The sequence below is a fragment of the Castanea sativa genome, chromosome 8 (genome assembly GCF_040712315.1).
Source record: "Castanea sativa cultivar Marrone di Chiusa Pesio chromosome 8, ASM4071231v1".
Lineage (NCBI taxonomy): Eukaryota > Viridiplantae > Streptophyta > Magnoliopsida > Fagales > Fagaceae > Castanea > Castanea sativa.
In genome coordinates this window covers 31,473,653-31,498,412 of record NC_134020.1, presented here as the reverse complement: position 1 = coordinate 31,498,412, position 24,760 = coordinate 31,473,653, and the positions used below count along the sequence as shown (strand labels likewise).

The window sequence follows — 24,760 nt, the reverse complement described above, 5'->3', positions numbered from 1 at the left end:
TATAAATGTCTGATTCTAGCTATTATGCTATTAGAAATATGTAGTTAAATGATTAAATTTACCATATTCTAATAGTTTAAACTTTTGAGATAATTGGTAACTTAACATGATATCAAAGCAGGAGGTTCTGAGTTCAATCTTTGTCTCTTCCACTCTACCTTCTATTAAAAATTCTCATGTACGGGTCTCATTTATTAAAAGTAGTTTTGGCCCACATGTAAGGAGGAGTGTTAGAAGTACGTGATTAAATAATTAAATTTACCATATTCCAATAATTTAAGTTTTTGAGTCAATTGGTAATTTAACATTAACCTTAATTAAGTAGGTGGTGTTATACTGTATACCTCTATATGATTAACACATGGCTTCTAATTTTTTATTTATTTATTGTTCTAATATAATTAATCTATCTATATATAATACTAAAAGTTGAAGTGTAACATTTAATGCTGCTACGCTCCATGTTGAGCCATCTCATACTTTTTCTTAAATACTTTTTTCCTTTATAATTTCTCTCTATTTTTTATAAAATAATTAAATACCAATCATGTTCATCAAAAAATTAAATATAGATCATGGACAAACATGTTGATGCACTCTATTAAGATGACTATTCATCTCCTTCTCAAAAAAAAAAAGAAAAAAGAAAAAAAGATGACTATTCATCTACTACTAAGTACTAAATCTTCTCAATTGTTATCCATACAACATTAGTTATTATCTTCAGTTATGACTATTCGCATCCTTCCATCCAAAGTTGAATTTGGAAGCAAAACAATTTCTTTGTAATGTAAATGCAAAGTTAGAGTCTTCTATCCAATTTCCATCAAATTTCCCCATCAAATTTTCATACTTAGCCAATGCCCAGCGAATATGCAAGACAAAGGTGTGCAAACTATCAAGAGTTCAATTCCATCGTTGATTATTGCTTACAATCCTGGGGGAATTTTTTGATTCTTTATTGAAATTTCAGTAGTCAATTTCTTTTACATATCACTCTTGATTTTTGTTTAGGTGTGTTTCACAATGCTGAATTATCACTATATTTGTATCGCAACTTCTGATGACTTTTTGAATGGTTAGTATTTTTTGTTTAGCGTTAAGACTCGATGCTAAATTGCTCACAACGTGTATGCTGTTATGTTTCTAGAAGGTAGCCAACTAATCAATGTAACTCATGTCTCATTCTTTTAATGTGTTGTGGCTTATTAGAGAAGAGCCAGGAGAAGTTTGTTCATTCTATGTTAAAGAAAGTGATGGCAATAATTCCTTAATGATTGTCTTCTGCATAATTTGTCATACGGATTGGTTATCAATAATAAAGTTCCAATACTACCACTGAGTTGTTATTAGGTTTTCAGTTTTTGGGTTTTGTTTATAGTTCTCACGTTTCCTTTGTGGCAAGAGGAAAAAGGTGGCTGAACATCAAAGAGATTCTTGGTATTCTTTCGTGGACTGACAAATTGATTGATTTTGATAGCAACCCAGATTCCAAAATCCTATCTTTTTTGGGTTCACGACATCCACAGGGAAGAGGCTACTAGTAGATGCAGTGGCTCTCCTCCTTTTCTCTCTTCTGTTTTACTCTTATTTCTCTTTGGTTTGATTGTGTTTTGTTGTGTTAAATCACTTACAATTTATATATTTATGATGACATCACATGTTGCATGTGTCATATATTTTTGGATCTAATTCCTTTACTCTAAAAGACTGAAAATTTATCTAAAATTTGTAGAGGCTTAAAAAGTAAAAACTCACCGCTCATGGACTTCTGTCAATCTGTCTAATTTGCTAGAGTCTGGTGTTGGTTTAGGACCCTCATAGACTTCTGTATTTGATTACAGATTATTTTTTAGTTTTATAGATGAAAGCATACACCCAAAAATCTTCTAGCAATCAAGAAGAAAAATTAATGTGTGAGAAGAAATGGTAGTGACAGAGTTGCTTCCATTCTTTTGTTTTATTAGTTGATAATTAGCAAGTTGCCACTCATGGTATTTCTTCTTAATTTGTTGTTGACCAAGTAGTTCAAATTTCGAACACCGCTCTTAGAATCTCTATGCACCCAATATGTGAAAGGTACCTGTAGACACTGCATTTTGTACCCCTTACAACTCAGGCCCCTGTTTCCCAATGATGCTTGAACTTTAGGCCCAAGGCTAGTTTAGTGCTCAATTAGATATTAAATTGACTTGAGAAGTATTAAAATGGAAAATATAACATTTTAAATGAGCAAAAAATCTAGTTTTAGAAATAAAATGATTAAAGTAGCCCTTTGCCTGCGCACGTGGGTCGTGGCCTGCGTACACAAGCCAAAGCATGTGTACGTAGGCACATTCCTGCGTATGTAGCTAGGGTTTTAGAAACACAAGGAAGACAAGTTTTCTGCAATAATGGCTGAGGTTTGGAATTGAATCCCACATCGTCTGGGAGCCATTCCAAGCCCCATTTTTTCCACTATATGAAGCCTTACATGATACATTTTCAAAACACACATAAATCCCACAGGAAAAACCTAAAATTCACTAGAAAATAGTGAATCAAAAGAGAGTTTTTCATAAAACACCCTCAAGTAATTTTTTATTTGATTGTGACCTTTTCCTTCAAGTTTAAGATTGCTAATCACTATTTTATTGAATTGTGATAGATTTGACTGAGGGGAACGGTCAAAAATTAAGCCTAGGATCTTTTGCTTTAAGGTATTTTTTTAAACTTTTCTTTTTTCTTTTTTTTTTGCCTTTAATCTTTGTTTTAATCTATTTCTTTTGTTTAATTTATGTTTACACATGTTTGTTTAGGTTAGTTTTAGATTTTTTTTTTAATGTCTTTAAGTATGTGAGGTTACTAGTGTTCACGTTTTATGTTTTGTTTGGCTTCTATTCAGTTTTTGTGTAAATTAGGTCTTCTGGGTAAGGATTTGTGTACGCATGATCTTGCTTGCGGACACAGGCTGAAATCATGTATACACAGACTTGTTCTAGCGTGCGTGATGCCGTTACCCAAAAAATCTAATTTTTGTTTGTTTTGTTTCTGCATTCACATGTGTATTCTGTATAGCCTCCTTTCCATAGGTTTCAAGCTCCATAATTGTTTGCTTACCTATTAAATTGTTTGTTTGTTATCACATGTGTAGATTAGGGTTTAGATTAGGTTTTTTTTTAGTATTAATGCCATTTATTCACATGTTCATGCATTGATGCCATAGGTGCTATGCTGCTGATAGGTAAGTAAAGAACAAGCCATGCATTAACAATGTCCATGCTTTGTATTAGGGTTTCGCCTTGATGATATGATTGGACATGCTTACATATATGATTAAGGTTTTGTAATATGTTTGCTTGTTGCCTTGTCGTAGATGTATGATAAAGGTTTTCACATGTTAGATGAATGCTAGGGGTTTTTTTTGTGCCTTGGCTCTCTTTTGTTTTAGATTGATAAGTATGTGTTTTGGGATGAAAGATACCATGATTGTATGCATAGATGTATGTTAGTGTGAGTATAGATGCAAGTGTTGAGAGTGCTTTTAGTGAGGTTAAGGTATAAGGCACAATGATGGGAGGCCAACATTAGAGTTGGTGATCTTTGGTGCCTAACACCTTCCTAAGAGTGTACCTAAACTCTGAACCTAAACTCTGGAAGTAAGATCAAAAGTCCTTCCTCGAAAGGATGCTATATTCATGGTGCCTAGATCATATAACTAGGTGGTGACTCCACTTCCATTGAGTCCACAATGGCGACTCCACTTTTGTTGTGCCTATAGTGGCGACTCCACTTTCGTTGTGCCCATAGTGGCGACGCTGTTGGGGATAGTGAGTTTAATTCTTATGTGTCTTATTTCTTAACATTAATAAAAACAGTTTCAATACTTATTTGCACACACATTTTGATGAGAATGCAAATTGTCATATTTTCTCCCTTAATGTTTAGTCTTTTATACTTATTTGGTGCCTAAATGTACTCATTATTCTTATATTTTGATTTAGGATGCAAATGGAGGCATTAAGTGCAAAACATAGCTAATTGGGAGATTTTGGACAGTTTCAACATCGCTTCGTAATCTGGGCATAACTATCTCATCCAAGCTCCGATTGAGATGATTCAAGATGATATGAAATTCCAAGAAAAAGGTCTACAACTTTCATGTTTTGATTTTTGAGAGATACGGGACACATCAAGGTTGAAATCGGGCTTGAAGTTGCTGCACCTGCACTGCTGATGTTCTGGAATGTTCCTTTGCCTGAAATTCTAATACCTGATGCAGTTTATTTTTAGAAGCTTCCAGATCTGGTGCACAAAAATTCCAGTTGAAAAACACCACTTTCCTAGTTATATTAGGACTTTATTTTATTTTTAATATTTTCATTGATTAGTCAGATTTGGATATTATTATTTGGAATATTTTTAGGAGATTTTGTAGGCTTGGGAAAGGGGGAATTAACGTGTAAAAGAGGGGAGGAGAAGTCAGATTGGACACACACGCTTCTCTCTCCCCTCTTCTCTAATTTTCTCCTTTGAGTTTTTGTCATTGCCCTGCGTGGCTAAAACTTTTATACTTGGTCGAAAGGAAACAAAAGCTTTGGAATCAATAAAACTGTGAGATCTAATTTGTTTTTTATTGTTCAATTTATGCTTTGAGTATTAGATGTTCTTCTATGCCTATCTTCATGATTGTCTCATTTAATTACTAGGAGGCTTGCTAGTTTATTATTTGTTGCAATCTACTGCTAGGTTAGATATCAAATCTGTAATTGTTTGATCTCTATAATTTGTGAAGCAACCAAGATTTAATGATTTGATGAATAAAAAATTATTAGATCTTAGGAAGAACACTCAACTAAATTCAATGCAACCGCTTGTGCTTATGTTTAGCTTCATCAATCTCTCTAGTTCTTAAGGCTGCTACTAAATTAAACCTTTAGCGCTTGTCTTGGGTTGTTTAGTAGTTATGGTTAATTAGATTGCTTGTTTTCTAATTAGCTACAACTAAGGAGAGATAGGAAAATAGTTCCAATGATGAATATTCAAAGTGTGAATTGATATATACTCACATTGATGATTAGTTGTAAAATTTCGATGGTGGATGTTCACTTAGACCAAGGTTTGTTCTTTTGATTGAATTTGATACTTTATTTTGAATTGTTCCTTAGTTGTTTTTCTTAAAATTGTTTTCATTATACTCAAATCCCCCCCTCCTTGTTCACGTAGCATAAAACTATGCTAGATACTCTCCGTGGAAACGATCCATACTCATACTACTACATATATTTTTAGGAGTATAGGTTTTTATTTTTGGTTGCCTGCGACAGTAGACCACATTTCACTTGTTCTTTTTGTCCCTTACCCTTGTTTAGTGATGAGTGGGAAGATGTAAGGCTCCATTCGGGCCCAAATTTTCTGAAGTTCATCCCATCAACTCACAACCGGTGCCATAGCCTATAATAGGCGTAGAGTACATTAATGGTTTTATACCAATCTACTATATGGTCCACTTAGGCCCTCGTTTTCCCACCTAGTTGTGAGTGACCTACTTATCTATCCTTTTATCCTTAGGGAGCCTACCCACACTAGAGAGATCCTAGATCCTACCATGAAAGGTACCTTTTATATATGTCTTGTTTGTTCAACCATATTTCATGTGTTCACCTAATTTTAAAGGCCAAATAAAAGGTATAAAAATGGAGGGGATGGTCCTAAAGTTATGGTATAACTTAAGATGTCGTGGGACAAAAGAAAAGAAGTTCTCACATATAAGAGGCTTGTCCCTAAATCCAAAGGTATATCTTAACTTGAAAGGTTCATAAGACCACAACCTAATTGCTATCATGGGCCCGAATCAAAAGACCTTTTGGAAAAGAGGACTTTGGGACTAAGGTAATAAGTATGCTATGGACTTAGCATCCAATTTCCTTCAAAGCCAAATTGAAACTCCCTAATCTTGGGTCTATTTGTTATATGCTTAGGCCCAAAATAATGAGAATTTTATAGACTTTGAAAGGAAGGCCACAAAATATTCTAGTTAGAGGGCTATTTCATAGAAAAAAAAGTGATGAAATAATGAATAAAAATGAAAAGCCCAATGTGATAAGTACATTGTAGGCCCAAGTTTGAGACAAAATGTTGAAAATTTCTAAGTACATTCTAATGAAAGCCCACGAGAGTAAGATGAGAGCTTTCTTGTAAATGGACCAAAGTCCAATGAAACAAGGTGCAAGGATCCATAAGAGGAAATGGAGTGATATTGTAATTGGGCCTCCATTAAAATGAACTTAAGAATTTTGCAAGAACATCTAAAGAGTAAAAGGAACCTTTTAATTGGGACATGAACTTAATGAAAATGGGGCTTCTTTTCAAGCATCATTGCACTGCCCAAGTCAAGAAAACACGTCCTCACTCCCATTTGGATTTGAGAGAAAGGAAGGCATTTGATCAAGATGGATGATACATACCAAGAAGAAGAAAACACCCAAGAGACAATGGCTACCTCCATGGAAGACCCAATGGCACAAAGGTTCCTTAAGGCTTTGGACGAACATGGAGAAGCTCTTAAGAAAATGGGAGGACGCCTCATTAGGTTGGAAGAATCTTGGCTCAAGAAATCCACACATGTGGAAATCCATGATGATGAGGAGGAAGATGAAGAATGTGATGAAAAAGACAAAGTGGAGTGTGAAAGAAACAAGCAATTTGAGAGGCCCACTGCGGAAACCATAGCTATGAGAGAAAAGATGGAGAAAATGCAACTTGCCTTTCATAAGGCACAAAGAATGGATGACTACATTTATAATATAGGGGGAGTAAGCTCAAAGGCTCCTATTGCATTGCCACTTAAGTTCAAGATTACGAAAAAATTTGATGGCATTGGGGATCCAAAGCAACACATAAGAAGATACCTAAGCACTGCGGAAATAAAAGGGCTAGATGAGAAGCAAACTTTGCATGTGTTTCCCCTCTCACTCATGGGAGGTGCATCGAGGTGGTACTATAGCCTTGATCCAAGCAAAATCAAGGTGTGGAATGAGCTAGTGCAGTTGTTTGTGGACTAATTCATCTTCAACACTATGATTGATGTGACTTTAAGGGATTTAAAGACTACCAAACAAGGCATAGGGGAGAAGTTTTCCGAATGCATGACTAGATGGAAGAACAAGGCATCTAGAATGGTCAACAGGCCAAATGAGAAAGGCCAAATCAACATGATCATCAAGAACTTGCTTCCAGTTTATAATAGCAGGCCTTTGTCATCATCTATTAGTTTATTTGGAGAATTATGTGATTGTGGGATAAGAATTGAAGATGCTCTCAATAATGGGCAATTGGAGAAATTGGAAAGCAAGCATCCAACCAAGAAGACATATGGAGGAGGGGACCACCACTAAAGCACCCAATCCCATAAATGTAAGCACCATCACACCTCAACCAACACTGGCCTACCTAAAGAAAGCTCACCAAGAATTCTACGACCTAGGAATGATCCTCATCCAAGCATATGAAAACCTATCCTCCAAAGGATTCATCAAGCCTTAAGACCTCACATCCATGCCTAATCCTATACCTCCCTCTTGAAACCTTAATGAATATTTCCACTATCACCAAAAATCCGGCCACAAAACCGACAATTGCTTTCACCTCAAATACAAGATAATAGACCTTATAGACAATGGAACCCTCCCAAATCCCAACATCATCACCAAACCTAACATTAGAAAAAACCCTTTACCCGATTACCATAAGGCTCCCCTTCCATATCAAAATTGGGTGCAAATATGTGAAGTTGAATGGGATTGCTCAAAATTGATAGAGACCTCAAATGTCAATGCCGTAGGAGTTCAAGGGATATGAGATGAAGAAGATGAGGCCTTAAAGGAGGCGGTAGCAATATGGGGAATATTTCCCAAAGAAGTGTCGAAATTGAAGAAGAAGGTTTTTGAGGACAATGTAGCAAATATCACTAGGAGCGAGAAGCACTACAAGCCATCCTTTTTAGAAAGGGATAATCCTGGTAGGGATCTAGGGGAAGGGTCCAAGCTAATAGAACCTAAGGGAAAAGAAGATAAAGAAGAAAATGATAGGGTCTTGATGCAACTAAAGAAGACCTAAGCTTATGTGTCTGTATGGAGCTTGCTCATGGCCTCTCAAAAGCACCGTAAGGCTCTCTTGGATGCCTTGAATGGAAAAGAAGTACCTATAGAAACTACTCCACAAGAAGTTTTGTCTCTCATGGGGGTTGAAGGTCCTCAAGCCATCTTCTTGCTTTTTCTGATGAAGATCTCCCACCCGAAGGAGCTACTCACACTAGGTCCTTGTAAATCACCATTGAATGCATAGGTGCCAAAGGCCCAATGGTTCTTATTGACAATGGATCCGCCTTGAATGTTTGTCCTTTTAGGACTGCACTCACTATTGGCCTAGACATGGAGACCATCATTCCTTCTTCCTTGACTGTAAGGGCACATGACAACACTTCAAGAAAGGTCATGGGTACTTTCAAGGCTCTTTGTAAGATTGGGCCAATGGAAATCATTGTGGAATTTCATGTCATGGACATCACCCCAAATTACAATCTTCTCTTGGGAAGGGCTTAGTTTCACCCTAATGGGGAAATCCCTTCCTCACTACACTTGAAGATGAAGATCCTATGGAAAGGAGGGATTGCCATAGTGCTTGGAGATGGTGAGATCCTAGCACTGGTTTGTGGACTCGAGGAAGGAGGGAGTGAGCTTCAAATGAGTGGTTTTGAGTTTGTGAACATGGCCGACTATGGATCGAGGGATGAAAAGTATGCTACCGATTTGTTTCCATATTGTAGCCATGAGGTGATTGCAATGATGAAGAACATGGGATACATGCTTGGTATGGGCCTTGGAAAGGAAGGAAATGGGGTAGTTGAGTTCCCCAATATCAAGACTCAAGTGACCAAGTAGGGTCTAGGATTCCTTGAAGGCTGCAACAGAATCAAGAAAAACTATGGCACTCTCAATGAGAATTTCGTGAAAGAAGGAGGGGACTTCCCTTATTGTGGCTTCCCTGAACCTTGGGTAGGTAAAGATGGAAGGGTGTATCCAGGTTGAGAAATTTTCTTTAATATAAAACTCACTTTTAAGGAGAAGCCCACCGTGGTGATCAAAGAAGTGCAAGAAGAGGTCGATTGAGTGAACTACATGGATGTTGAAGCAATGAAGCCCATGATGAAGATGAGTGGGGATGTGTTTCGCCATCACCAATGAAGAGCCAAGTGATCCTTCCAAGCTCATCATATCTATTATAGGGCCCATTAATAATTGGACTTGGGTTAAGTTTTCTAAGAACATGGGGAAAAAGTTTTGTAATGCAAGTTCCAATGTACTTTTCAATATTTTCAATAAGATAAATTATGATTTGGCTTACTTTGATGTGTCCCATAACATTGAAATTCTGCACTTAAATGATTCAGATGAATTTGAAAATGAAAATTAATAAAAAATTGGAAAAGAAAACTGAACCTATGGAACCAACTTTTGAAATTATTAATTTGGGTAATGATGAAAATCCACGCTTAATTAAAATTGGCTCAACTTTAAATAGAAAAAAAAGAATGATATTCAAGAGCTCCTCATGGAATTTCAAGAGGTGTTTGCATGGTTCAATGAAGATATGCCTGGAATTGACCCCGAGATAGCTCAACATCATGTTGAGACCCATGACTATATGGTGCCCGTCAAGCAAAAATTAAGAAGAATGAGAACCGAATGGCTTTTAAAGATCAAAGAGGAAGTCACTAAGCAACTAAAGGTAGGGTTCATCAAATCCTTAAACCAAGCTGAATGGATAGCCAATGTCGTGCCTGTACCTAAGAAGGATGGAAAGGTAAGGATGTGTGTGGATTTTAGAGACTTGAATCAGGCATGCCCTAAGGATGACTTTCCTCTCCCTCACATCAATGTCTTAGTGGATAATACGGCAGGAAGTGCCTTGATGTGCTTCAGGGAAGGTTTTTTAGTATACAACCAAATCAAGATGGTTCCTAAAGACAATGCCAAAACCACTTTCACTACCAAATGGGGAATCTATTGTTACACAGTAATGCCGTTTAGCCTCAAGAATGCTGTGGCAACTTACCAAAGAATGGTTACAACCTTGTTACATGATATGATGCATAATAAGGCAGATGTGTATGTTGATGATATGATAGTAAAATCCAAGGATAGAGGAAGCCACACCACAAACTTGAGGAAGTTCTTCGAGAGGATTAAAGAATATAGATTGAGATTGAACCCACAAAGGTGCACCTTTGGAGTAACCATTGGAAAGTTGTTAGGATTCCTAGTAAGAGATAGAGGGATAGAGGTTGACCCATCCAAGATCAAAGCCATATTGGAGATGTCTCCACCCAAAAGTGAGAAAGAGATTAGGGGTTTCTTAGGTTGACTACAATACATTAGTCGATTTATTGCCAAGCTCACTTCCACTTGTGAGCCTATATTTAAACTCTTAAGGAAGAATGAACCATACACATGGAACGAAGAGTGCCAAAAAGCCTTTGAACTTATCAAGGAATATCTCCTCCACCCACCTATCCTAGTGCCTCTGCAACATGGAAAACCATTACTCCTATACCTCTCCATCATAGGGGAGGCAGTTGGAAGTATGCTTGCACAAAAAGATGATAAATATAACAAAAGAGCCATATATTACTTAAGTAAGAGGTACCATGATTACGAGATTAGGTACACTCCCATAGAAAAGTCATGCTTCACACTTGTTTGGGCTGTACAGAAATTGAGACACATTGTTTTACCCTTCTAAATATGGGTGGTGGCAAGAATGGACCCATTGAAGTACCTCTTTGAGAAGCTTGCTATGAGTGGAAGATTGTTAAGATGGTTGATTTTGCTGGCAGAATTCAACTTGAAGTATGTGGCTAGGAAAGCTATCAAAGGAGGCGTCATGTTTGATTTTTGTGTCGAGAATCCTATAGAGGGGGAAGATGGCAAAGATGACTTTCCAGATGAGGAATTTTTGGATGTTGAGTTAGGGACATGGACAATGTACTTTGATGGAGCCACAAACCAATATGAAAATGGCATAGGGATACTCTTGATCACTCTTGAGGGATCTCACATATCTTTGGCAATCAAATTGAACTTTGAAGCAACTAACAACATGACTGAATATGAAGCTTGTATCACCGGAATGGAAGCTTTTCAATAATTGGGGGTAAAAGAAGCCGAATTCTTTGGGGATTCAACTTTGGTTATAGCCCAAGTACAAAGGTTGTGGAAAGTGAAGGAAGAACACTTGAAGCTCTATCAACAATACCTAGAGGATTTAACCAAGACCTATGACAAGATTGAGTACACAATCATCCCTAGAGCTTAGAATCAGTTTGTGGATGCCTTTGCTATTTTAGCCTCCATAATTGAAATATCCGAGGGAGTATGGACATGACCCTTAGAAATCGAACAAAATTATAAGGAAGTGCACAAAAGGAAGACCGAAGCTTCAGTAATGGCCATAGAGGAAGAGGAAGATCCATGGTACTATGACATTGTGAAGCTCTTGGAACTAGGGGCATATCTGGATGGTACAGATAAAAGGGAACGTCGTTCCATTAGGATGATGGAAATCCAATACATCCTATGTGAAGGACAACTTTATAAAAGGTCCTATGATGGTGTACACCTTCGTTGTTTATAGAGGGAAGAAGCCAAGAGGGTAATGGAAGAAGTTCATCAAGGAAATTGTGGCCCTCATATGAATGGAAGAATGTTGGCCAAGAAAATCCTAAGGGTAAGGTACTACTAGAATATAATAGAGACTAATTTTATGGACTATGTGAAGAGTTGCTGATAGGCTAAGAACGTATTGACCATTTGTGATAAATTAATCCATTAATTAGCCAAGTGAATTAATTAATCCAATTAACATGCAAAGAGCGTGGTAGCACAAAAAAATCACCAACTAAGTTAATATGTAGCGAAAAATAAAGTTGACACGGGTGATTTGTTTACGAATGGAAAAAACTAGTGAGGCAAAACTCCACTGGGTGAATTTAAGGTCATCACTCTCGAGAATCCACTATTATCACAACAAGCGGTTACAAGTAAAGGAATCCCAGTATCTTATACCAACTTATAGTTGAACCCTTACCCTAATACACAATTGGACTTGTTCTGTAGTGACAATCTCTCATTTTCAATGCACAACTCCTAATACATGACTAACCAATCAATGCGCGGATCCCAATACGCGACTTAATCACCAACTTAAGAAAGATGTTGGCTGCAAAGTTCTTTAGTTCATCAACACGATGAAGATCACGAAACTCCTTGGTCACAAAACCCAATGGCGTACAAACGCAGTAGCTTCTTCAAGAGAAAGATGAACTAGGGCAAATTCTGTCTCCGGTCACAATTTGCATGAACAAAACTTTGCTCTATATTTGCGCTATCTTTGACGGCCCTTAAAATAATCCTTATATATGTTTAGGGTTGTGAGAAAAGAAAGCCTAAACATCTACATACGGATTGGAGTGAAATCAGATCTGAAGAACTGATTTTCATAAATCTCGATAGATAAGGTATCTGTTGAGCTAGTTGTCGAGTTTTAAAATTCAGCACTTTTTCACTTGTTTCTTGGACAGATTTGCATGGCTTCAATACTTAAACTTGAACTCTTGTTCCTTGAAGTATTAAACATATCCTAGATCTACCAAATTACAAGTAAAATGCGTTTTGTCAAAGAATTAGCCAATTCTAAATGACATATGTTCCTAACATGATTCACATATGTCTTAACAGAATGTTCATTGTGGTCATTATTTATAGTGATTGTTCTTGTATGATCAAGCTATGCTTTATTGTTATATTCATATTTGCTTGATTGCATTGTGCTTGCTTCATATGCATTCCAAAATTTCTGCTTACAATGAACTTTTGTCAAATTGTTTTCAGGAAAACTTGTTTTTATGGTTCAAGAGCTTCTCAGAATATAGAGTTAGGCGTGAGTGAGTTTTGGCAACTATTCCCAATTCACATATTAAGTCTAGAGTCTGTTTTAGGGTTTTGTCACGGAATAGCCAAAAAGGGAGATTGTAAGGTTAAATTTATTCAACCATTTGTTAGCTTTATTCTGTGCCAAATTTTCTTGTATTTCAATAATTAGATACCCTGTATATAGGTGGGAATCATATAAGGGTTGTGTGTGAGAGAGTGTGAAGAATTCAAGTATGTGTGCATTCAGAAGCATTATCACGACTAGATCTCACGAGTGGCTTGTGAATGGTGACTCGCCAAGATGCCACACGTGTGAAGCATGTAAGAAGTTGAAGGGTCATGACAGCTGAAGCACTATAGGATAAAAAGTACAGTCTGGCCAGACAGTTATTTCGTGACTAAAACTCGCCACTTGTCCCAGTCGCGAGTCAGTCGCCAGAACCTTCTGTTATGTAGAAAAATGACTTTTCACATTCCTTCTCATACCCTACTATAAATACCCTTATACCCATGAAATGTAGAAAGCTTCCAGAGAGAATTTTGAGAGAGAAACCCTAGAGAAAAACAAGATTGACTCATCCACAATCTTACACCTTTGATTCTCAAATTTCTCTACTCTTAACCTTTCCATTGACATACCTTTGAGAGGTTCATTAGCCAAATCCTTATGTTACCATACCCATATCTGTGAGGAGGTTATTTGGTGCTTGGGAAGCAGTTCAGAGATGACCAATTTATTTGGTTGATGCAATGGGCTTATTGTGAGATCTGAAAAGCTAAAGAAGACACGGTTAGGCTTAACCTTGTTGGAGCAAGAAACTTGGAGAGCTTATGTGCATTGGGTAGATTAAGCTTGGAGGGTCTATTGCTATTTGTGTATCTCAACTTTATTCTTTAGTGGATCATTTCACCACTTGGAGGGCGGCAGAGAGGTTTTTCGCTGAATTCTTCAATTTCCTTTTCGATAACACATGCCGGTATAATCTTTGTGTTTGCATCTCTCTAACCCTTACTCTTGCCTTTTAATTGCTGTTGTATTGTGATTAATTATGGTTTAGAGTTGTTTATTTATTTGGGTATTGCTTGTACTTATCATTCGGCATATCTATTATTTGAGTATAGGCTTGTGTTGGTTAATTTGAAAAATGGGATCTAAACATTTACTAGTGTTTTACACACCAAGTGAACTTTTAGTTTCATTTAAACTTCTTTAAATATAAAAGAAAAACCCTATCCACGTTTTGAGACTGCTGAAGAAGACTTGTGTGTTACTCTTTGTGAGATTTGAGAGGTTTTGCACCTTTTAACTACACAAGAATCTATCAGAGCCAAGACTACAATCAAGCATTAATAGAACACAGTTGCTGCATTAAGATCAACAAGTGAAGGTGATCTGAAACCTTTGAGTGGGATCTCAAAGTCACAAGTATGGTGGCTTGTGTTGCTGTAAATCCAAGAAGAGAAGAAGTTTGTGGATTCGGAGTTTACACTTGGTCGTGTTAGTAAGTTACTATTGGAGGTAGCATTTAATTTAGGATTAATTCTTTTGTAAGAACTTCAATTCTATTATAATGGATTTGATTTACCTTGAGGATAGCTACCCTGAGAATAGTTAGGTCAAATTCTCTCCAAGTTTTTTACCTTGAAACGATTCATTTCATCGGTTTTCCTGGGTCATTATATCGTAGTGTTATTTATTTTCCGCATCTTTGCATGATATGATTTCTTATTGTCTAACTTAGATCTAAATAATTAATCTAAGTAATCACTTGGTTAATAAATTATGTTAAACAATCTGTTTATGGGGTCTAAAAGAACATACACATTATTTACTTTATGGAATGCTGTGAATTTTATCCAGACTATAGACTAAAAAGCAACGATTACATCTTGGCGAAAATCTTCTTCTAAGAAATAAAATCATCAATGCATGAACCATCTTTTGCTAAAATTGTCCATTTTATGTTTGACTGCATCAGTTTTCAGATGGTCTTGTGGGGAACCGGGCCACAATTTCCCCGTATCGCTTGATATACTTCGTTTATTAAGAATGAGTCTTCCATAAGGAGCTTGAATCCTTCAGGCACCTTCAAATGTTTATTGTTGCACCACCAACACTGATACCTTCCAATCAGACTCTGATGACACTAGCATGTCCCCCAAGTACCCTAGCTCAGGATACTCATTACATAAAGTAAGTCCCATGAACAATGGCGAATTACTTTCATGCTGTCTTCCTACCAAAATTAGTTCATAAAGATTTTCTATTGATTTAATCACATTTATTATTTCCACACTGTTTTTTACAACTTCCTCTCTATATAAATAGTGCTTTTGATGGATGTTAGGCATCTTAAACCGTTTGATCATATCAAAATCAAGCTCCTTACTCTTTTTATGAGGCTGAACCAACCGAATAACTGTAAGGCTAACTTTGGGGTGTTCCGCCATGTGCATGGCATATGTTAATGCTTCACGATCATCCGGCCCTCCCACAAAGATCATTCCAATTCTGTACAAAGGTTTGCTACTCCCTGAATTCTTCCCACTTAATGTCCCTTTATCCACCAAGATTCCGACTGAGCATGGGGCATTCTTAAGAATTTTGAAGTTGACAGCTTTTATGGGGTTGTCACACTCCTCTGAACCATCCAATGTCCAACGCTTATGAAAAGGGATAATCACCATAGATACTCTCTTTTCAAAAGCAAGGTTGCATATCTCATCATGCATTGTGGCATACGGTGCAATGGCCGTAAATGGATGCACCATTACCTTACCACGCCTATGTTGCTCATATAGCCGGAAAGCGTTTATTATGTGGTCAGAATGGTGGGAATGAATAGAACTCCTTTTGCCTTTTTGATGCGCCACGAGAATTGGAGATGATCTGCCTAGTAGTTCCATGAGATGGACAACATAGAAGCAGATAGGGCTTCTAAGCATTGGATGGGAGACTTCGAGAAGATTGATGATGGAAGGAGTGCTGTTTTGATGGAAAATGCAGGCCAACAAACGGAGCTCTTCATTAGCCATTGTGTGCTGGATACTCCTCCTGTTGACGCCCATGTATCTCTTGGATGGTTTGTAGAGTAATTTCACTATGGGAGTGAGGGTTTGCGTCATCAAAACGATGGTTATAATCAGTGAATTAAATGATTCGATGTCAATAATCTGCAAGGAAAAAGCAGGAATGCCTTCATGTCAACACGAGTAGGTGAGCAAATTAATATGAAAGATGCATTTGAGATTTTGGAAAGAAAAGAAAAACGTTTCAGTTAGTTGATATCAGAGTGCATTTGAATACAAACTTTTGTTTTTAAACCTCGCTTTTCTAGACTCAACTATACTTCAAACAATTTTCTATAAATAAGCAAATAAGCTGTCAGCAAAATCGTGCATTCAAACGTACACTCATCAATACCTCGCTCAAGTATTTCATTGTAATTTTTTTCAGCTCTCTCCTTTCTGGAATGCAAAATAGATGGTTTTTTGGAATTGAAACCAATTCCCAGTTCTTTTTGCAGAATGCATTTAATATATATGTAGCACCATGAGAAGCATGAATAAATGAGTTGTTGTTCTTACAAAGAGGAGAATCCCGTTTTGTAAAATTAACATATCAGTGATGCCTTGGGAGCTCATGATGAGGCCTAAGCAGAACGAGTCAATGATGGGCATTTTGTAGTAGAACGAAGGCAATATGGTTCCCATGAACTTCCCCAGCAAGCTACATAAAGCCAAAATCGCTACAATTCCAGTAGTCTTCAAATTTATCAAACCAAGATCTATGGCCGCGCAGCTGTATACAAAATAGCTTGGCAAGAGAATTGACGAAACATAGGAATCAAGCTTACCAACTATTGCTGATCCTAATGGCCAACCATCTGGTACAGCCAAGCCTAAAATCATAGGCCCCAACATGAAATGTATCCCATTGACCTCACTAAGGAGGGCACATATCAATATCATGAGAAAGATGAAATTGATATAACTCTCTTTGAGTACTTTCCTTTTAGCTGTTTGTTCAGTCATCCATAATAAGATGGGCCTCATGATGCATATTATGATAAGCAGCATGCTGGCTACACTTAATAACTGAAGTGATATAGTATTTTTCTTGCTTATTGAGCTTTGCCTCACCATTAATGATATCATTAACCAAATCCAAGAGCATATCCCACTGACCATAGAAGAGGAAGTAGCCAATCGGCCAAGCTCTGAATTGAGAAGATTTAAATCGGCTAAAAGGCATGTAATGACATGGAAGGAACTTGTAGATTGAAATACAGCAATTGGAATTAGGGACTTGTATAAATTCTGTTCCATGGTAACGTTATGCTTTAAAATGGAAGCAAAGGTTGTGCTTAGCGTTAGTGGCAATAAGAAAGCACATAACCCAATGACGAGTGCCTTTTTTCCTGATTTTGTTACCATACTCAAATCCATTTTAACTCCAACGAGGAACATGAAGAGAAGGCATGCGAAGTTCCCTAATGTTTTACTTAAATACAGACTTTGTCTGGGGTAGATCGTCGCAGCTAATGCACTGAATTTTCCAAGAATTGAAGGTCCCATTGCAATACCTGTCTGATCACATTCAAAACCATAAAGAATGAGATAAAATAAAAAGCAGAAATTAATTAGTTTATTTTTCCTGTTTATAGTTTCATCTCTCTCAAAGGCCATATATCTCGTTATGATTGAATAACATGGAAAGGACAATATGATCATTGCGTTGCATAATTAGCATTACTCTAATATATATATATATATATATATATATATATATATATATATATATATATATATATATATAAAAACATATAAATAATGATACTTAACGGTGAATCCCCAACACTTTTCCATGGACATCAATTTCTTGATACACACACACACACACACATATATATATATATATATATATATTTTTTTTTTTTTAAATGAGGGAGAAGGGAAATCATGTAGTGTGTTGAATTACATAAGTAAGAATGTAAAGCTTACCCACATCTGTGAAATAAAAGCACTTTCACCTATTGGGGAAAGAAGAAATTGTAAGAAGGCATTTATCAAGGCGGATATGGATAGTTGTGCGAAAAGGACTGGAAATGCGAAATCAAACGGATTATCACCAAAAAAGATCCCTCTACTTGATGCATTTAGTCGTGGCTCACAGACCCAGGTCGCATTTCGCAAATCGTACTGCACCATGTTCAAAACATGTAGAAGCTAAGGCCTCACTGGAAGAACAAAATTGTGAGAGAGAGAGAGAGAGAGAGAGGGAGGGAGGGAGAAATCAATATGTCATCCACGGTTGACATAAGCATAAACAATTGGATGAGAAAATTTATCGACACGTGAACGGTGTGGGATAGTCAAACCCTCTCCCCCTAATTTAACTTCAGTGTTTCACTTTATATTCTTCAAATTCCAGCTACCAATTGATCATTTATTTGCTGTTCCACAAATTATTGCTACCAATTTATCAAAGATTCAAACTACAGCTACCAATCTATCATTTATTTGGTGCTCCACAAATTTCGCTATCCTAAGGACTAGGCAGTTTGACTTTGCGAATCTGGTGTTTATGTTCACATTTTTTCTTTTTACTATTTGCTAAAAAGAATTTTGAAAATTCTAACTGTGTGAGGGATTATAAATGATTGAAATTTAAATAAGTTCTAGAAAAAATAATATAAAAAAACTTCGAATAATTCACAAAGCATTATGCCCAATAATTTGTTATTTAAACAATAATAATAGGCTTCACAACAGAGGAGCCCTATTCATATATACCCCAATACAATTACAAGTCCTAACATCATTAATTTATCTCAGATCCCAGAAACAACTACCATAAAATCCTAACAACAACTACCTATCACCCTCGCCTATAATCGTACACTTGCGCCATGAGAAGAAGGGAAGATGAGTGGATCTATATTTTATATTTGTGAAGGAAATAAAGGATGAGAATAAAGAACCCCTAGTTAATTTCTTCGTCCAGTGGCAATCCTTTGTTTTTGTTGTTGTAACACAAAAACAGAAGTTCTGCTATTGATGTCTGATGAGGCTAGCAAGTCTCCAATGATCCCCAACTCTGGGAATTCATTCCATTCTGCAAGCCCTGATGTCTGAGGTGACACTATGTTATGCCTTCTACCAACTATAATAAGATCATACTCATCCACCATAGACCGAACTATCAATGCTGTCTGAGGCCCATCTTTCACCAACTCCTCAATGTATATCACATATTCATCACCCACATTGTTAAGCTTCACATCCTTCAATATCTCAGAGTCTATCACTTTGTCCCAGCTACTAACATCTTCATTGCCGCCAGAGTCAACAAAGCGAATTACAGTCAGGCTGATGTTCGGGTCATTGGCCATGCGCTTGGCAAACATCAATGCCTCTCTATCATCATTTCCTCCTATGAAGATCATAGCAATAGAGTAGGATGCCTCTGATGAAACGGTTGAGTGGCTTAAACTGCCACGATCAACTAAGATCCCAACTGAGCAGGGGGCTAGTTCAAGAACACTGCAATTTAGAGTCCTTACTGTACTGTCCTCCGATTCAATGGACCCATCAATGGACCATTTTCGGTGGAATGGGAGTACTATGAGTGATGTGAGTTTGTCCAATGCAAGGGTGCATATGTCTTCATGCATGAACTTGGGTGGAGAGATTGCTGTGAAGACACTTACTGATACGGCATTCTCATTGTCTCGTTGAAAGTGATTGAAGGCAACAGTGACATTCTCCGAATAGGAAATGTTGGACACAGTCTTTTTCTGCATTTGGTGGGAAATAAAAATAGGAGAGGCTCGGCCAATTAATTCGATAAGGTGAAGTGCATAAACACCAAGAGGGCTTTGTCTAGTTGGACATGACGCTTCAAGTAGCTTGATTACCGCAGCAACATTATCTGGCCTTTGAATACACACTAGGATTCGGAGCTCTGAATTGCGTTTGCAATGCAGAATATCCCTTACCTGGTAACCTGCATATTTCCTTGAAGGATCATAGAGGGACTTGACAAGGATGGGCACAATTACTGCTATCAATAGGATGCTAACACTTGCCAAAGCGAACGTCTGGTCTGACATGGTCTGCACATAAATAATTGATTTTGGGATATCCATCAGTGTCCTTGTCAGAGAAAACAAATTATGTTTGTTTCCTAATGAAGATTTTATGCTAGAAAATGTAATGTACACGATATATTATGATGTTCCCGAAGGAGCAATATTTCTTTAGTAACAGTTAATTTTGTGGCTTACATTCGAAATTTTCCTAACCAAGACAAAGATAAACTCATCCAATTGGGAAAATAGAAGATTTACTGTAATGTTCTGTTCATTTTCTTCATATGCTGCAAAGTGAGGAAGGAAAAAAGAAAAAGAAAATAAAATCCAACAGCCATTGCTTTTTGTTCACTGATTCACTCTATAAAATTTTTTAAAAATTAGTCATAGGGTAATAAATAAGAACCACCAGAAATTGACCCAACAAGAAACTGGTATATAGTAATGTCTTTTTCTAAGAAAAAACAGGAGATATGTGGTCACCTCGTTGTCTCTGAAGACGGTGTAGCTAGCAAGCTGGACGACACCTTTGCTGGTCAAAATAAGAGAGACTGTGAGCGCATCACTTAAGGGCATTTTGGAACAACAAGGAGGAACCATGCACGCAGCGAGTTTGGTCACAAAAGTCACAATAATGAGACATGTGTAAAATGTCATTAAGCTGTCGAATTTGAAGAGTAAAGTCAGGTCTGTCCTCATTGCACATGTAGTTACAAAGAGTGGAAGAAACACTTCGGAAATGAAGCAGTTGAACTTGTTGACAATAGCAGATCCTAATGGGGGTCCATCTGGTACTGCCAAACCCAATATAAAAGGTCCAAAGAAAAAAGTCTGACCATAATAATCAGAAAGCAAACCGGACACAAGCACCATTAACATTATGAAATGGATGTATGCGTCTTTAACGGGCCTGCCTTCTGGTGTCTGCCTGATCACCCAAAACATTGCCGGTCGAATTGCAAACACCATTGAAATAACATAAACAATGGTTGCTATTGAACCTATGATACCACTGACCATTGATTTCTCCTTGGCAAGTTTAGTCAATGTGGCAAGAGAGGTAAGGAACGTGCTAAACATGTCGCTGACCAAAGCTGCAGATAGGCTTAATCGACCCAATTCAGAATTTAGGATTTTGAGGTCCTCAAGAAGGCTAGCAACAACCGGAAATGGAGTTACACAATGTACTGCTGTTACAAATGGAAGTTCAGACGCTTCTTCTTCGGTTATCCAAATTCTTCTAAAGAACACTTGGAATGCCATGCCAACTATCAAAGGCGATACTATGCATAAAATACCAGTAACCAAGGCTTTTCTTCCAGTTCTATTTATCATTCCCATATCCATTTTCACCCCAATCACAAATAAAAAGAGTGTGTAACCCAAGAAAGCCAACATACCAATTGTTTCCTGACTGTTCACCTCAAACAGAACATTTTTTAATATTTTGAGGCGCCCCAAGAGTGAAGGGCTGAGGATTAAGCCAACCTGGTTCACATAAATCATGGTTATTCTTCAGTTAAATAGCAGAAAACAAAAGTTAAAAGAGTCTCTGATTCAACAATCCCATTTTACAAATGCAGAGACAAATAAGAGAAACAGGCATAGATCTGGATGTAGAAGAGAACGCATACAATAAATTGTGAGGTGAACTTCGGTACTCCATAACGCTTAAGAATGTAATGGGCGAGTTGGGCCATGGTAAAAATCAGAATCATCTGCAGCTGAAGCAGTGGCAATGAATACGACACAGTCCCATAACGAAAGTAGTTCCACAGGCCTGTTGAATGTACCATGGAGGGGAACTCAGTACAATCTTTAATGGTGATGCTGTGATTTTGAGAAAATAATGTTACATTGTTGTCCCCTCTTTCCATGGTGGTGTCTGCTTCTCTCGGTTTTTTCACCCAAAGAGAAAAAGCTAAAAAGGGTGTTTAGGAAGTTTAAACTTAAAAACTCCTCTGTAATTCAAGCAAAGTTGTGTCTTTTGTTTTGTTCAGTAGAATTCTGTCTATTTATGCCTGTACTCAGAATACACCAGACTTTATTGCCTGTTTTGGGACAAGTTTCCATAATGACACTAACCTCCTAGCATTGTCAGTTTAAGCAGTTCATGTTCTTGAAATGATCAAGATCCATAATCCGTCAACTTATGGTTATAATATGACGATGATGATGATTAATATTCACCATCTAATAATGGGTTTCACTTTCGTATAGTGCAAAGAGGTTGTGTTGTAACGACTAACGAATTCAAAAGTTGTTTAGGAAGTTGAAACTTCTTTGTAGTGACAACCATGCAATCGAAATCCTGGGCAACGGTATTGAACATGTTTTTACCTTTCTGTTATTTTCTATTGGGTCAATTACAAGTTTTTACCTTTCTGTTATTTTCTATTGGGTCAATTAGGCCTGTTTGGTAACGGTTTAACAGTTTTCAAGTATTGTTGTTTAAAATAATGTGAAAATTATAGTTTAAAAAGTGTTGTAAAAACTCGTAATGCAAAAAATGTGTTTAGTACCATGTTTCAAACAACATAATTTAAAATGTGAAAAAAAATACTATAATTATATATTTTGTATATGTGTGTGTGTTTTTTTTATTATTTTTTTTTTTTAGTAATGACATGTAGTCTAATAAGTGGGACCTAACATTTTTAAAATATTTACAAATTTTTCATTAAATAATATTATTTGAAAACTGAAAACTAGTAAGAAGAGATTTCTAAATTCAGTGTTCAAACACCCTAGAATGTTACTCAAACACTCCTAAATGAAATCCCCTACCAAATGCGTTAATTTTATTTTTAATCCACAGTTTTCAGTGCTTAAACACTAAAAACTGTTGTTTGGTATCCCTTATCAAATAGACCCTGAGTGTTTGTTGTTGTTATTGTTGTTGAATTTTTATTTTAATCTTTTTCTTTTTTTGAATAATTCTATTGTTGGGGTGAAATAATTTAAACCATAGATGTCTCAATTGGAAATAGTAGAAGTCTTAATTATTATTGTTAATTGAACTTTAATTATTATTTCTTATAATAATTTAATTTATTATTTACTAACTGTAGACCCACATGATGTGTGGTAATATTATTAATGATCATTTTATGGTATTTTTTAAAGTAAAATTTTATAATAATAATTCATTAAGAATCATTTTTTGAATCACCAAAAAAAAAAAAATTCTTACCATATAAGTTAATAAACTAACCAAATATATATAACATAACTTACTAAATTATTCAAAAAAAAAAAAAGTAAAAAAATCATTTAAATCAGCCATCAAATATATGACATACCCAAGAAACTTCATACTTAAATAGTGAAGAGTAAACATGGTTGTAAGGACACGATTTGATCCACAGCCCAACAGATTTGGACAATGGCCCAATGAGCCCAAAACAATAAATTTGATAGAGAGTGAGCCTATTACTGAACATTCAATGAGTTAGAATGTAGATCACAATAAGCTAGTTGGCGTTAGAATGAGTAAGACAAACAGTTTGAAAAGAAAAGGTACTCCTCGGTCAGGTTCGAGGATGGTATGTTCTTATATATTTCTCCTAAACTAATACAAATATTTAAGTTCTTTGTTACACAGTGATTTCTTTCCTAGATTTTTGATGATCCTCCTTGTAATGGAATCCTTTCCTTTTATATTTCCTTCCCTTCTTTCATCTCAACCTTCCACGTGTAGATCAGATTGCTAATCGCCTTGATACTTGTCTCATCAGCACCTTCCTAAAGTCTTTGTGGGTAGCTGTAAGGCTGAAAGTCACTGTTCAGGTATCACTTCCACATTAATGAGGCTAGGGGGTTAGATACAAAGTATTCAATACGGTGGTAGTAGCTTTCTTCCCAGATATTTCTCAATACTCTGTTCACTCAACTCCCTTTAAAGCTTACCCTCCCAAGCACGATTGCCCACTGCCCAGTGCTTGATGGGTGATCGGACTTTAGGCTTCTATTCTGTTGGCCGAGGAGGGATTGCTCCTCGGACAACATCACCTGTTCATTATGATTAGACCTCTTCCTCGACCCAGTAATCTACTTGTCTTCACTAATATGTGCTTGTCTTCGAGCTCTTTGACGTCCTCGGGTGTGCCCTGCAGCCCACAACCCAATATCCTTATCTGGCCCTTCACCCCTATAATGGTTTTCCAAAAACAATGAATTTTAATTAACATAATAAGAATAAAAATTAAAAAAGAAGTAGAAAAATGAAAAGAAGACAAATCTTTGTATAAATTTTATTACTCTCATTCTTGTAGACTCCATGTTATGGTCTATTGATCTGTTCGTGTGTGTGTGTGTGTGTGTGTGTGTGTGTGTGTGTGTGTGTGTGTGTGTGTGTGTGTGTGTGTGTGTGTGTGTGTGTGTGTGTGTGTGTGAATGTAACTATTATTTTATCATTATTGTGACTTATTGATATTAAGTAATAGAAAAAATAATTAAAACCTAAACTTTCTTCCCCTAATATAATAGAGGAGGAGACAATTGATTGTAATTTAAAATAATTAAAACAATATAGAACCTACTCATGTAGTCATACATTTGTATTACCTAGGCAAACAAAAGATCATTCTTAATTCCCTAAAAAAAAGTCATTCTTATAGTGTTTGATAACTTTTATATTCAACGAACCATTTCAAATAAGACTTTGATTGTTATTATTACTATTATTAGAGTTAC

At 36.6% G+C, this 24,760-nt stretch overlaps 2 protein-coding genes across 2 annotated transcripts; both read right to left on the bottom strand.

The window, feature by feature from the left end:
* Positions 1–14,851: 14,851 nt before the first annotated feature.
* LOC142608353 (cation/H(+) antiporter 15-like) lies at positions 14,852–18,222 on the bottom strand. The gene is made up of 3 exons (XM_075780113.1): positions 17,976–18,222; positions 16,560–17,561; positions 14,852–16,145 (listed from the first exon to the last, which is right to left on the bottom strand). The coding sequence occupies exons 1-3, from the start codon at positions 18,180–18,182 to the stop codon at positions 15,069–15,071; spliced, it is 2,286 nt and encodes a 761-aa protein (XP_075636228.1). The 5' UTR covers positions 18,183–18,222; the 3' UTR covers positions 14,852–15,068.
* A 739-nt stretch (positions 18,223–18,961) lies between these two features.
* On the bottom strand, positions 18,962–21,942 carry LOC142606197 (cation/H(+) antiporter 4-like). The gene is made up of 3 exons (XM_075777584.1): positions 21,700–21,942; positions 20,549–21,553; positions 18,962–20,089 (listed from the first exon to the last, which is right to left on the bottom strand). Exons 1-3 carry the CDS (start codon positions 21,940–21,942, stop codon positions 18,962–18,964), a joined length of 2,376 nt encoding a protein of 791 aa, XP_075633699.1.
* Between the last annotated feature and the right edge of the window lie 2,818 nt (positions 21,943–24,760).

Excerpts from the sequence above, each read along its gene's own strand:
- LOC142608353 (XM_075780113.1), bottom strand. The coding sequence starts at position 18,182 with ATGGTGCAGTACGATTTGCGAAATGCGACCTGGGTCTGTGAGCCACGA. Across the intron at positions 17,562-17,975 it reads CTTTTATTTCACAGATGTGG|ACAGGTATTGCAATGGGACC; the intron begins GTAAGCTTTACA and ends GAATGTGATCAG. Across the intron at positions 16,146-16,559 it reads AAAACGGGATTCTCCTCTTT|ATTATTGACATCGAATCATT; the intron begins GTAAGAACAACA and ends TTTTCCTTGCAG.
- LOC142606197 (XM_075777584.1), bottom strand. The coding sequence starts at position 21,942 with ATGGAAAGAGGGGACAACAATGTAACATTATTTTCTCAAAATCACAGC. Across the intron at positions 21,554-21,699 it reads AGTTCACCTCACAATTTATT|GTTGGCTTAATCCTCAGCCC; the intron begins GTATGCGTTCTC and ends TATGTGAACCAG. Across the intron at positions 20,090-20,548 it reads CCGTCTTCAGAGACAACGAG|ACCATGTCAGACCAGACGTT; the intron begins GTGACCACATAT and ends ATTTATGTGCAG.